At 41.8% G+C, this 14,662-nt stretch overlaps 1 protein-coding gene across 4 annotated transcripts in view; it reads left to right on the forward strand.

The window, feature by feature from the left end:
• LOC105927383 (myosin-16) overlaps positions 1 to 14,662 on the forward strand; it is a 55,613-nt gene that overhangs the window by 30,661 nt on the left and 10,290 nt on the right. For 3 of the 4 annotated variants that reach the window (XM_036142316.1, XM_012864112.3, XM_036142317.1), the window contains 3 exons: positions 6,461 to 6,517; positions 12,171 to 12,257; positions 14,343 to 14,588. In XM_036142316.1, coding sequence (XP_035998209.1) covers positions 6,461 to 6,517; positions 12,171 to 12,257; positions 14,343 to 14,588 — 390 coding nt within the window. Of the gene's footprint in view, positions 1 to 3,336; positions 3,419 to 6,460; positions 6,518 to 12,170; positions 12,258 to 14,342; positions 14,589 to 14,662 lie in introns of those variants that run through there. The other variant, XM_036142318.1, reaches the window with a different exon arrangement.

Raw genomic sequence — 14,662 nt, forward strand, 5'->3', positions numbered from 1 at the left:
GCGCCTTTTATTATTTGTTGCAATCTTCTTTAAAGTTTGTCCTTTGGCTTTTCTGTGCATCTTCCTGTGGCATCCAGATAGTATCATGTAAGTCTAAGAGCACTTATCTCTGTCACTGGTGCCGATAGCGTGTTTAGTCTGGGTCTGTCGCTTAGTTCTAGATATAGTGATTTCTGGATTCAGGTGCAGAACCACTCTGCTGATAAAGATGCAGGTGGTTGGGCCACTTAGCAGTCTCCCGCCCACCGTTATCTGTTTTTCTTTGACGTAATGGTGGTGCAAATGCATCCGCGGACTTGTCTGGATTGAAAGAGAGAGCTCTTTGTCCGTCGCGAAAAATTAAGCTGTCTCTTCACCCCATAATTCAAAGCATTTGGCTTGAAGGGAGAATGTCCTGCATCATTCCTTACAACAGACCCAGGCTCTTTAGTGGTTTTATTATGCAGCCATAAAGCACTTGCCCTCGGTTGCAGCGCCACGGGGTCATCTCTGTCTGGAAAGATAAGGCTCAGTTTGGTTCTGCGGCAGATGTTTAGCTTAAGGTGTCCAGACTGTGGCACGCATTAATAAAGCTTGGCATCAACAAAGTTTGTTTCATGTGTTTCCCAAACCCCTTGCATGAAGCAAAGCAGCCCAGGTAGTTTTTTTTTTTTTATGTGTAAGCTTTTATTTAAAAAAAAAAGTTGAACCTAGGTGAATGAGAAGCACTGTGATGGTGTCCTTTGCGGTTTTCAAAGTCTATAGGCATTCATTGGTTAAGACACGGGTCACCTGAGTTCTCTAGAAACAGACTCAAAATCTACATTATTGGTCATGATTGTGTGCACAATCAAGGACTTTGATTACAGCACTCAGCATACAGACATTAAATAAAATGCTGCTTTATCTTATTTAGTTACAGTCGTGTGAACACCGAGTAGACATGTCTCTGATAACCTGATGGTCAAGAGGGTTGACACCATAAAATGATCTCTGTGTACCATAGACCAAGATGGGTTTATAAAATCTTTCTTTGGCAAAGTGAGAGCCAGTGCAGTGATTTGAGGAATTGTGTGATATGATCCATTTGTATGTTACTGACCTGGACATTAGATGGGCTTCAACTGCGTTTTGACGTTCTACATTCTGTTTTGAAATCAATCTGTTAAGTCTTTCAAAGTGTTTAAGGCCTTTAAGAAGCTGACTGAGAGACTTTTTGTGGCTGTTGAAATGTATTCATATCACTTAATCTAAAGTGTAACTCTGGTGTATCCTGTCTACATGTTTTTGTCACTGTCACGCCCAAATTTTCCCATTGTGGGGCAACAAAGGTATTTCTATTCTATGCCCTGTAGTTTTTAACCTTTGGTAGTGAATGCTAAATGGACTGAATGTATTTCACACTTTGCTAGTTATATTGACAACTTAAAACACTACACTGGGGCCACATTGACACAGTCACCTATGTGCACACATTCACCAGTACACAGATTTGTAGGCAAACTGACGTTAAGTGCCTGGCTCAATGACACACCGACATTTGAGAGGGGAGGAAGCGGAAATTTAATTTGCAACTTTTCTGATTGCAAGGCAACTGATATTCATCAACTGTTCATCTTTTAAGCATCAACAAGGTACATGCTGGCCCATCCATCCATTAATACCACTGGCAAACTCACTGAGCAATTATTAGGGACTGTCATGATGAGGTGAACCAGGAACATAAAATTGTGTGTCATCAGCATAAGCTTAATTGGAGATTATGCAACACACTATAATCTGAGGTATGGACTGTTTATAGGGGATAAATGAGACTGACACATTATAGTTCGCCAATAAACACACAACCATGAAACTGTCCATTATGTATCCATTTGTCCTGTCACATCACACAAGGCAATCCTCTGAGATCACAGGCTGTGTGAGCATACACTTGATGTTGCAGCTGTCACTGCATCAAAAGGGTTGAGCTCTGTCACAGTCTTACACTGCCCAGGTGCATTCAGTGCTTCACATACAAACGCAGTTCTACCATTCTCAGCTTGTTTTTTTATGTGCTTCCGATTATGCTGATCAAAAGTTTCTCGTACAAGATGGACACCGCAGGATTATATCATGTCTCAATTTCATGGCCATTATCGGCTGAACTATTGCTGCTGCTGTCTTTGGTTTGTTCTATGTCACACTCATTCCACAACATAGTTGCCGCAGGTTCATTAATACCTCTGGATCAGAGGCGTAATGTTAATGGGTCAATTTCAACCCTTTAGTTCATTTTGGGACCTTCTAGTTGATGGAGGGGGTGTGAAAAGCACTTTGATCATGGAAGGAAAGAATGATATGAAAGGGTAGAAGTAGTCCTAGTCTGCCAATTAAACAGGTTTGATATGTTACAATTAATTTCTGCTTCAACTTGTTCACTTGATAGTTTTGCCACTATTTAAATGTTTCCCTTGATTGGGTTCTATGTTCTAAAAACAGCTCGATAGACGTAATCCCGTGCATCCAGAGTGCAGATATCCTCAGCAGCTCTCATCTCAAGATTCCACTGGCCTAACCTGTTTCATCACCTGCTGTTTGGGGCTTCAACCAGTTGCACACTGCGTGTCCTCATGTTTCAAGTGAAATCCATCAGAGACCACTTTTAATGCAGTGTTCTCAACATCTGAGGACATCCTAAAGAAGAAACATGCAGTGTTTGTGTCTTTAAGCTGACATCAATTACAGTATTTTAACATGGATAAATTATTACAGCATTGAGTCTGAAATGTTTTCTCTGGTGAACGGGCAGGGCTTTTAAATGTTCCGTTGAGAGCGGATCTAACAGGAAACAACATCCCACGCTGCTGTACATCCCCTCTGTCCCAAGTAAGGAAACACTAAGGCCACATCTGATTCCAGTTCATGGACAATGATTATCGTTTCAAGGTGCAGCATAAAAAATAACCCTGCTCATGCAAGCTTGGAGATTAGACCGTGAAACCAAACCGAGCTATTTTGGCTGCATTCTGTTATCTCCCTTAGTATTCTTCAAGACCGGGTCCTAAGGAGAGGGGGAAGTGAGCAATCACTGAGCCCCGAGTAAAGTTTATGCAAATCAATGCAGCGATTGTTAGTACACTACATGTCTTCTACGACTGTTTCTGGGCCGCTGAATTTCTTTTGAGGCAATGGAAGGTGGGAATTTAACAAGATCCAGATTTGCGAGAGGGGAACTGTCAGGAAAAGGGAGAGAGGCCGTGCATACATAGGAGGGTGTGGACAGTAACGTGCCGGAGGGGATCAGCAGCAAGGTGTGTGTGTGTGTGTGTGTGTGTGTGTGTGTGTGCGTGTATACACACATGTTTTGGACAGTCAGTCTCTCATTCAGTCAGTCAGTCAGTTGAGCTGCTCTTGCCTCACCATGGCTGTTCTCTCTACAGAGGTCCTCCGCTGGCATGTAAGTTATATCTTTCTTTGAGTCTATGTGAACTTTACTTTTAAAAGAACGAAGGATGAATGGTCGCGTATGTTATGTATGTGCATTGGTAAAAGTCCCCTGAATGGGGCTTTTTTTTTTTTTTTTTTTTTTTTTGGTCAGCATCTGAGGTGTGCGGTACTTTGGAGGTTTGGGCAGCGTGTAGCCGACAAGCGGCTTTCACCACCAGTCAGTGAGGTGTGTGCGCTGTTGCTGCTATAGCCGCCCCGGGCTATACACGCCATGTCAGACACGACTTCCTGACACCGAGACGGAGATAGAAACTGAAGATAACGCTGAACATGACACAACATGGTAGGCTGCAGCCGTGCTGGAGAGGGAGCAATAAATTTCCATCAACAGAGGAAACCACAACTTTGGCAGGAGATCAGTGCTCCGCTCGTGATTTATAGATGCAAAGGCATTCTGATTGTTTTTGATGGGATGAGAGGAGAAAAAAAAAACACTTTAGGTTCACTCAATTTGGAAGAGTATTTCTGCACTTGTTGAAGGGTTTGTAATGTTTTCTGGTATAAGCTCAAATTAGCGATGGAAATGTAAAATAAATCAATTCTCATACATTTATTTTGATTTGTTTTGTGACATTATAGAGTGTTAGTATGGTTTAAACATAGTACAGTTCACATGCATTTTGTGAAGCTCGATTCTAAACAAGGCAAGTAGATCACTATCTTTAAATCGTACCAGGACGGCAATAAATCGATGTGTTATGGGCTTGCAGTTTCCATTAAAGTTGAGGAGCAGATCGTCAGCCAGTTTGACCAAAGAAGGAGTTTTGGCAGCGTGAAGCTCTGGAGCATGCAGGTGATGGCTTTGTGGATAAAAGGAAAGAAATAAGAAATGTCCTTAGAGAAGCAACTGTTTCTGCTAATCAATATGAGAAGCGCTCCAAGCTAGTTAAGTTTCTATATTTCTAAAAAGAGAAACATTTATCACAAGTGGAAGACTTTTAAAGAAACGTTTAGGACAGTCGACAGTTCCCCCAGGAGTGGACATCCCTGTAAACTCATCCAGAGGTCAGGGCGTGCAACGCTCATAAAGATTGCAAAAGATCCAAGAGCTCCATCTTTGACTCTACAGGCCTTAGTTGTCATGTTACATTTTAAAGTTTATGACAGGGCAGTTTAAAAGACTTAACAGTTGTAGATTTTTTTTGCAGATCACCCAAATAAAGCGTCTTCTGTTTTTTTGGGGGTTTTTTTCTCTGTCTCAATCATTTTCATCGACTCAATCATCAATCAACTTTACTTGTGGTAATTAGTGCACAGGCTGTGATTGATAATGCTGATGTAACAACCCAAAAACAGAGGGAAAACAAAACATTTGCTTGTAAACTAAAAGCCTGTTTGAAAAATAAAAACAGCATATTCATATTGGTGTGCAATGATAAAAATGAGCATTTTCTAGCTTTTCTGATGCAAATACATTTTTGGTACAATAGCTTAGTCTCAGACATGGTGCTGTAGTTGTTTTTCCTTTGCACAAAACATTTAAGGTTTGCCTTGTCAATCTTCCAGTTGAAACGGCACTTAGATGTTGCATCATGATGATGTTTCACGCCTCCGAATGTCTTGCTGTGTGATTGATGGGGTTTATGTAATGAGGTAGACATTTATTATTGCGTTGACAATATGATCTCAAATACAGGTTGAAGTCATTTAAACTCACTAGCCATTGATGATGTGGACACGTCAGTCTCTGATGGTGTTCTTCCTATTCTCTGTCATTTCCTTGACTGCAGATATTTTTTTCCAACACGAGTTAACATATATATAGGTCCAGCATGGGTTTAACATAAGAAACCTATAATTTCCTGACATTGTTTTATCTGAAATGTGGAGCTTTATCCTTAATATCTCAGGATACATCTGACCCGATGCATACAGGGACGGTTCTCAAGAAACTAACTCGAGGCTGACATGTTGAGCAGTTTGCTTTAATTCAAGGCTAATGTTGCCACATTTCCTAGGTTTTGGAATGACTTGTTGACAATCAGGCTTGAAGGATGGTTCAACACAGTTCCAGTTAATTCTGTAAATTGCAGACAAAATCTACAGGTATAAGTTTTTCTCGCAACAAATGTAAAGCTTTGTTTTGGACATTGTACATTTTCCTAACTCCTGTTTCAGCTGCTCTCTGGTGTAATGAAAGCTTACTGATGACGCCTGACAGCTCCAGACAGGGAGACGTTGCAGTCTCTCTCTCTAACTGTGAACAATGAGTTTTTGTCACAGACCCCTGATACTTTTTTAACCTTCTGCGTCATTATGGACAGTTTTTGTCCAATGGGTCAAGCGTCCCCTTTTGATCAAGAAACCATACTCAAAAAGAGACTGAAATCACACTTTCAATCTCTTTTTTAATCTTTTTTAAACCTTTTTCATAAAATGTAAAATTCACTACACCCTATTAATTTGAGGACATCTACAATTTATGAAATCACATCTATTACAAAATATATTAAAGCTGTTTTCTCTTCAAGAAAAATAGTAGTAGAATGTTTTACTTCCTTGATGAAATTACTATTGTGGTCCTTAATGACTTGAAAGGATAGTAGTAAGTATATATATATATATATATATATATATATATATATATATATATATATATATATATATATATATATATATATATATATATATATATATCCTGAGCCAAATTCCTTGAATGTCAAACAAATGGCAACAATGCTTTTTGGGCTCATTGACCAAACACAGCTCAGCCAGTCCAGGGTCACTCTGAAGATAATCACTGGTGGCTGCAGGACATTCTTTCTCTAAATTGCTACCTGAGAAGAAAAAGCCAGGGGCGTGCCAAATCTCTGGAGAAAGCAAAGTGCATGAGACAGGAACCAACCGCACGGAAGGGCTAGCCTGAAATAGCAAACTGTGTTCGGGTTGTTGTAATGACACAGTCAAAGTGAAAGCCTGTTATAATATTCAGCGAGGGCAGGTTTTTTGCTTCGTGTTCCGTCCATGTAAGTTCTTCGGTATCTCTCTTCAGGCCCGCATCGAGGAGCTGGAGGAGGAGCTGGATGCAGAACGAGCCATGAGAGCTAAGGTACAGTAGAGAATAAATACAGTACTATCAAGTTCGGTGTTGCCTCACTCTTTACAAATGCTATAAAGCCCAGATGAGCATCAACTCTGTCACACTGGATAGATGATAAGCCAAACAGCTCTGACCTCAGTTTAACTCTGCTCAAACAGTCAGGCTCATGAGGTCGACAACAGCTTGTGGATTAGAGAGAAACTGTCAGAAAGCAGAGCAGGAAAAGGGACTTGCCAACAGGTTCATGTGCTGCTACTCAGCTCTGGCCATCCCAAACTATCTGCACCTGGGATAACAATCCGGTTTGGGGCAGACCTTGTGTTTCTGATTAACGCACAGGGCAACCCCCGAAGCGCACAAGGCGCTCCGACAGGCTTTTTACTCTGTCAGACTTTCCCCCGTCACACAAAAGTGAGGGCACTCACTTCCTTGGAATCCCCGAAGCTTTGGCCTACTGGCAAAATAACCATCAAGACGTTCTACTACCCTCAATAATGTTTCCAACACATCCACATTGTAAAGTGAGGTTTTCTCATAACACCATGTCTGCTTAATATTAAGCTAATCCACTAAGGTGCTTTAAGTGCCTCTTAGTTCAAACAAAACACCCTTTAAGCCTTGTGTGTGTTTAAGCCCTCATACAGTAGGTAAAGGCACTAAAGTGAAGGTACATATTTCACTGGGAGTGTTGAATGGAGTGACAGCAGGCCTGAGGGCGTGTTTTCCACACTTCTCCCCACTCTGGGTGGTATACCCTTAATGGTCCTAGCCCAGAGCCCTCCAGCCTCCAAAAAACCGCAGCGCAGAGCCAGAGGCACGCGGGGGCTTGCAGGTCTTTATCTGTTCCGCAGCCTCCGTCTTCAGAGCAGCTCAATTACAACATACCTCAGCTGCAGACAGGCTCGCCATTGTTAGGCTCTGCTCCTTAGGTCGCACACTCGACCTGATAGCATCAGGGGATGCAGGGCGACAGAAGGCGCTACTTTCCAGTGGATCCTCTCCCGGCTGTCTCAGCTGAGAGCCAGTATCTCTCACATACACACATATGCATACAGTGGAGCAGAAAAGATATTTAGTCAGCCACTGATTGTGCAAGTTATCCTACTTAGAAAGATGAGAGAGGTCTGTAATTTTCATTACAGATACACTTCAACTGTGAGAGACCAAATTAGGGGGGAAACCCCACAGGAAATCTGATTATAGAATTTTTTAAAAATGTATTTGGAAATTATGGTGGAAAATAAGTTTATTGTCGTTAACAAAAGTTCAACCGGATACTTTGTAGCATAACCTTTGTTGGTAATGACACAGGTCAAACGTTTCCTGGAAGTCTTCACCAGGTCTGCACACACTGCAGCTGGTATGCTGACCCATTCCTCCATGCAGATCTCTAGAGCAGCGACGTTTTGGGCAACACGGATTTTCAACTCCCTCCACAAAATTTCTATGGGGTTAAGATCTGGATTCTGGTTAGGCCAATCCAGGACCATGATTTTTATTTATTTTTTTTCTTTTTATGAAGTCACTCCTCCGTTGCCTGGGCGGTGTGTTTGGGATGATTGTCATGCCGGAAGACCCAGCCACGTTCAATCTTTAATGCTCTCACTGATGGGAGGAGGTTTGGGCTTAAAATCTCACAGTACATTGGCCCGTTCATTCTTCCCTTAACACGGATTAGTCATCCTGTCCCCTTTGGAGAAAAAATGTGTGCTAAAAAGTTTGATTTTGGTTTCATCTGACCACATGATATTCTCCCAGTCCTGGTCTGGATCATCCATATGCTCTCTGACAAACGTCAGACGGGCCTGGACGTGTACTGGCTTAAGCAAAGGGACACGCCTGGCACTGCAGGACTTAAGTCCCTCTCTTCTCATTGTGTTACTGATGGTAGCTTCTGTTACTTTGGTCCCAGCTCTCTGCAGGTCATCAGGTCCCTCCGTGTAGTTCTGGGATTTTTGCTCACCGTTCTTATGACCCAATGGGATGAGATCTTGCATGAGGTTCCAGATCAAGGGAGCCTATCAATTGTTCCATTTTCTTCCAATTGCTCCTACAGTTGATTTGTTCACCGGCCTGCTGGTCTATTGTAGATTCACTCTTCCCAGCCTGGTGCAGATACAATTTTCTTCCTAGTGTCCTTTGACAGCTCTTTGGTCTTGGCCATGGCTGAGTTTGGAGTCTTTGGAGTGTTTGTGTCATGGTGCAGCCTTGCCTGCTACACCATGGGCATATTCAGGGCATTTTCCACCTCCCATACACCCAGTTCTCCATGCTCCACTGATCTAAACTCTCAAAACAGAGCTCTGTGTGTGTGTGGTTGTGTTCGGGTTCAGTTTACAAAAGTATGACAGTTTGAGGCTATGGACAGGTATTTTTTATACAGATAACTGGAGCCATAAATACAGGCAACAAGTGGAGGACAGAAGAGCTTCTTTAAAGAAGGAGTTACAGGTCCGTGAGGGCCAGACATCTTGCTTGTTTGTGGGTGACCAAATACTTATTTTCTACCACAATTTACAAATAAATTCTTTAAAAATCTTACAATCTGATTTCCTGGATTTTTTTTTTCTCTCATAGTTGAAGTTTAGCTATGATGAAAATTACAGACCTCTCATCTGTCTAAGTAGGAGACCTTGCATAATGGGCTTTTGGAAAAGTGTAGATCATTAATATTTTCTGATACGTCCTTTAATCCCGTTGATATGAACATTTTAACTTTGGAATAACGGGGACCCAAAACTAGATTGTTAAACGTGTCTAAAAATGTGCAGTAGTATGATATTCGTCCGCTACATATAAGGGAACTAGTACTGATAATAACGTCAGATAACTTTACTTCCAAAGAATCTGATTGATTCCTTTAAAACAAATCTGTATTTAAATCGAATGAAGATGTTAAGAGAGTTATCAGAAAGTCAACGTCGCTTCGCAGCCGGACCACATTTCAAAAACTTTAACTCAGCTAGCCATGCTAAGGATCTATTTTATCTTAGTCGTAGTTATGGAGTTAGACCTGTGACGCGTATTCTGTTTCAATTAGTAAGGCAGAAAGGAACATAATAGACATGTTTAAGGTTTTGGTTTCTGGTGGTTAACAGGATGGATGAGTCCTGCATAGATTGTGTGCAAACACACCTTGGAGTGTGTGTGTGTACACAGAGATACACTTTTCCTTTACGCTATTGTGCAAAATGGCATGAATCTCCCAACTCCAGCAGCGGGGCTCTCTGGGGGTCCTTTGCGCTCATGAATGGGGGGGAGCAGTGTCTGATGGTGTCGGTGCTGTGGGGCTGTTGACTCAGCCAGCAGCGTTGGGGAGAGCGATGAGTGAGCCGAGTGTTCGGCATTAGGCCTCCACAAGGAGGGGGCGGGGCTTCATTTAGCAGGTGGGCTGCGGCGCTTTTTTTTTTTTTTTTTTTTGGGAAGATTCAGCTGGAATTGGTAGTGCTGTGGGGGTGGGTATTTATAGTGAAGGCCCCCAGTGAGCGTCATCTGTTTTCCTTTGCGCTGCCAGAGGTGTGCAGACGGCTGTGGTTCATTTTTTCTGCTGTCCAGGGGGCTTTAGACTCCAGCTTTTTGTGAACTTGTCTCAACATCCACGCTTGTCTTCAAACCAGCTGTAAAAGAGGGCTGTAAAAACAACAAGTGCTGGCTGATTTGCTCATAAAGCGTTTTAACAGTCTTAATATGGCGTGCAATGCTTTAGGAAGTTAAACAAAAAGCCTTAAAATGTAGGGCCTCTTGCATCATGAGGTTCAATATGTAGTTTTACTGAGTGTGTAGTATAATGCAGAACAGAATTAACATGAACACATCATTAGAGCAGCCAGTTTATGCACTGTACCAATCATTAGCTCCCTTTGGACCTCCGTGCCATCACTGAACCAGTCTTTTTAAGAGGAATTTCAAGACTCATTTGTTTAGAAAGGTTTTTAATCTCCTTATGCTCATTGTTTTTGACACATATTTTTCTTTTATTATCTTGTTATCTTTTTGAGTGTTATCATTTTATTGTTATGTGATTTTGTTTCCTAGTTTATAACTACAACTTTATAACTATATAAATCAACAATACATTAACAAATTTTATTAATGATGGTAAGTACAGGCTTCTAATGTCTCCTGTTCTAATGATTCCTGGACGGATCTGTTGTTGTTTGTATTTCCCCTCGTATTCCGTCAAGGCATTTCAAGCATACCATATAAAGAATCTGCTTACCTACTCGTTTCAGTTAAATCGTTAAATCGCTCGACTACATGAAAAAGAAGTATACAGGCATGGAAAACACCTGAAAAAGCAAAAGAGGCAAAGGGATGGAGAACGAAGGGAGTTTGGAACGGGAGAAGGGGGGTAATAACAGAGGGAGCAACAATAGCTTTGTGAGGAAAAGTAAAGTATTAGCTGTTCTATATCACAAGAGTTCACACTTGTATGACCCTGAGTTGTGCGTTTGTGAATCTGTTACCTGGATTCATACAGTAATACAGTGACGAGAAGGGTAGAAAACCCATAACAAGCAACACAGGGTTGGTGCCATAAGCGTGTTGTAGCTGCCCTGGGCTGCAGCAACCCAGGCTAACCTACAGGATGCCCACACGCCTGACACATATGGGAGCCCCTGGCAAAGAAGAGGACGAGCAGCCTCCATGGCAGAGGCATAAAGAGACAACCTCGAGTACAGACCCAAGTGGACTGGCCTTTCAGCCCCGCCCCAGTAGGGCCCGGTCATCGGGGTTCCTGTGTTGGTTGTGATCAACTAAGAGACTTACTGCAGACTGCTCACTCAATCATTTGAAGTGATGATCTTGAATTTCTGCAGTTGTTAAAAAATGGTTTCAACTATTGTAGTGATATTCACTGAGTTCGTTGCATTTTCCATTTGTTCCGAGCTGTCAAACAATTTCTCTTTATGCCAGCAAACATAAACTACATGATGAAGTCAATCAATAAGCTAGTAGGCCTTGTCAAATTAAAAAAATATTTTTAAGTTGTCAGCACCACTTTTTTTACTGTAGTTGTATGTTTTATTATCACACCATCTTGGAAAAACAATGCTTCAAATAAATGATTCAGTTCCAAACATCATTCATGCCCCTCGTGATCTGATGTTGACATCTCACTAAAAAGGTAAATGTATGATGTTCATAGCTTACTGCTATGCCGTTATATGGATGCAGAAATACTGGGTTTAACCGCCCTAATAAGTCTAACACTTGAATGTTATCTCATGCATCAGCCTATTTGCTGAGGAAGCCTATGATCACATGAAGAAGCTGACCTAAAGACCTATAGGTTCTTGCTGAAGAATGTTAATGAAGAATGTCAACAATAAAAAGAGGTATCAGTTAACCTCGACAGGAAACAGGAACTCGAGGAGCATATTTGTGCTGTCTGACAGCAGCTAACCCCCTGCATCGCTCTGATTGGATACCAGTCTACTGACCTCTGACCTCAGGAGAGAGCGCTTCCTTCTGAGAGCTGTCAATCATACTGGTCCCCTGCAGGTTAAAGATCCTGTCCTGTCAGGTGGGACTGATTCAGGGTCTAAAACTGATTAAAGATTCAGTCTGTGTTCACTCTAAATCAAAAGCCGAACCGCTACTCATCAAGTTTTGCGCTTATTATCCTGGATATGCTTTTGAACTGGAGTGTGTTTGGCAGGTGGAGAAGCAGAGAGCAGATCTCCACCGAGAACTCGATGAACTCACTGACCGTCTGGAGGAGGCAGGAGGGGTCACAGCTTCACAGGTACAGAGCAGTCATTCCTCCAAAACCGTCTCGGAAGGACCTTCTTAAAAATCTCATTGTTACTCACTGGGTAGCTACATCCACTGTTTGGTTTCATACCGTGCTAACCTTTTCCCATGTCCTCACATTACTGCCACAAACTGGAACACATTTCATTTGGATTTAATGAGAAGAATTAATACAAAGCAACACATGTGGCGTGAAAGGAAAATGATAATAGGTTATGGAAATTTGTCACAAAAAAATAATTAAAGTAACTGTGGCTTGCCCTTTTTAATCGGATTGACCAAAATAAAACCAGCTGCCATCAGAAATGTACTAATTGGTAAAGCTAGCAAATTTTTGTTAAATTTTTGTATGAATCCTGCTCTACAGCAGTAGGTAAAGTTACAGAGCATTTTAAAACAAAGTTAGATTATAAAACAATATCCAAAAAACTATGAATCGTCTCACTAAGCACTGTTTGGTCTGTCATCTGGAAATGGAAATAATATGACACGACTGGAAACCTACCCAGCTATGACCATCCACCTGAATGGACAAACCGGGCAAAGATAGTTTGTTTAACCAGTGAAGCAGCGAGGAGCCCCATAGTCACTCTGGAGAAGGTGAAGAAATGCTCAGCTAAGGTGGGAGAATAAGTTTGACAACATGACATTGGTCGTCCACTCAAAAATCTGGCTTAATGGAAAAGCGGCAAGAATAAAGGTATTGTTGGTGACTTTGGGTAAATGAGAACAGTAGTTGAGTTTGAATCAGAAAAAATGTGGATTTGATCTCAGCTTCCTCCCATCACATGTTGATTTATCCTGGGCATGTGTTTCATCCCCACTCTACTTCTCTCTGTACACAGATGTCTGCATCTGAGCAGATCTGTCTGTTAAAGGTTTGCAGATAACACCTTTGTCATTTATTTGATCCAGTACAATGACGAGGAGGTGGGTCACATGGTCCATTGGTATCAGTCAAAACCACACACACTCCCTCCCCTCACCATTGTCTGTGTGTGGTCATCACACACGGACAATGTTCAGTTCTTCCTATAGCAGCTCAAGAAGTGCAACCTTCTGCAGGAGATGCTGGTCATCTTCTACATTGCCGTTCTACAGTTTGTTTTGTGCCTATCCATCACTGCATGGTTTGGCTCGTTTACAAAGTAGGACAGATCCAAACTTCAACGAACACTTAGGACAGAGAGAACATTATTATCATTATTATTATTAATATCATTATTACTACCTTGACCGCGCTACCCCTGCCCAGTAAACAACATAACCAGGAGCCGTGATGATTTCCGCTCAAAGTTGAGATGAAGTGACTCTTTTAGCACCTAATCTGCACAATGACAACTACTTCTACTACTACTACTACTTCTTTCTTATGTCATTCTACAGCGGCTCCAGGGTGACCCCACATGGGGAGAAGCAACATTGCAGTGAAGGCTATCATCTTTCTTCCATGTTGGAAAAGTAGCACCAGAAAACAACTAATATTTCACAACAAATGAATACTCCCTGGAGCCAGAGGCAATATTTCATCATATATATCCTATAGTTTACTTTGGAAGGCTTAAAAAAAGCACTATATAGAATTTCTAATGTCCGTACATTGTTAACGCTTGAAGCCTTGTTTGTGCACACAATCTTGGCCAATGAAGCCAATTCTGACTGTGATGTCAAAGCCAGCAATAAGACATAGCCATTTGCCATGAGGAAATTAAATTCTGTTAAAGGCAGGACACCAACCAAAGTGAAGAGTTTTTTTGCAGAGAAGAATGGGAATTGGGTCAGTAGATATGCAAAGGTTGTAGAGACCTGTAATTGCAGTAAAAGGTAACTTCATGAAGTATTGACTCAGGGGCCCTCAATACAAATTTACACACGTGACCCTTTCAGATGTTGATTTGTGAAGACCATGCATCGTTGTCTTTCCACTTCACAAATCACTACTTTGTGTTTGTATATCACAAAAAAAATCCAACAAATTAAGTTTCTGTCTGTTTGAAAAAAAAAAGAGAAAAGGTACTGTAAATTTTGGGAAGGTTAAATGAGCAACCCATTTACAATCTGACTGTGTGACAAACAGATGGAGGTGAACAAGAAGCGTGAGGCTGAACTCCAGCGTCTCAGAAGAGAGCTGGACGAGTCCTCTCTACAATCCGAAGCCCTGGCTGCCTCTCTGCGGAAGCGGCACGGCGAGGTCGTGGCGGAGCTCAGCGAGCATTGTGAAGCTCTGCAGCGCAACAGAGTCAAACTGGAGAAGGAGAAACAGAACCTGAGGATGGAGGTGGACGACCTGGCTGCTTCGGTGGACAGTCTGCAGAAAGCCAAGGTCAGGAAGTAGCCAAAGCGGTTGATCGATGTAGTTTAAAGCGAGCAGATGACTTAGCAGCTTTCATCCCACAT

This window comes from Fundulus heteroclitus, chromosome 10 (genome assembly GCF_011125445.2).
Source record: "Fundulus heteroclitus isolate FHET01 chromosome 10, MU-UCD_Fhet_4.1, whole genome shotgun sequence".
Lineage (NCBI taxonomy): Eukaryota > Metazoa > Chordata > Actinopteri > Cyprinodontiformes > Fundulidae > Fundulus > Fundulus heteroclitus.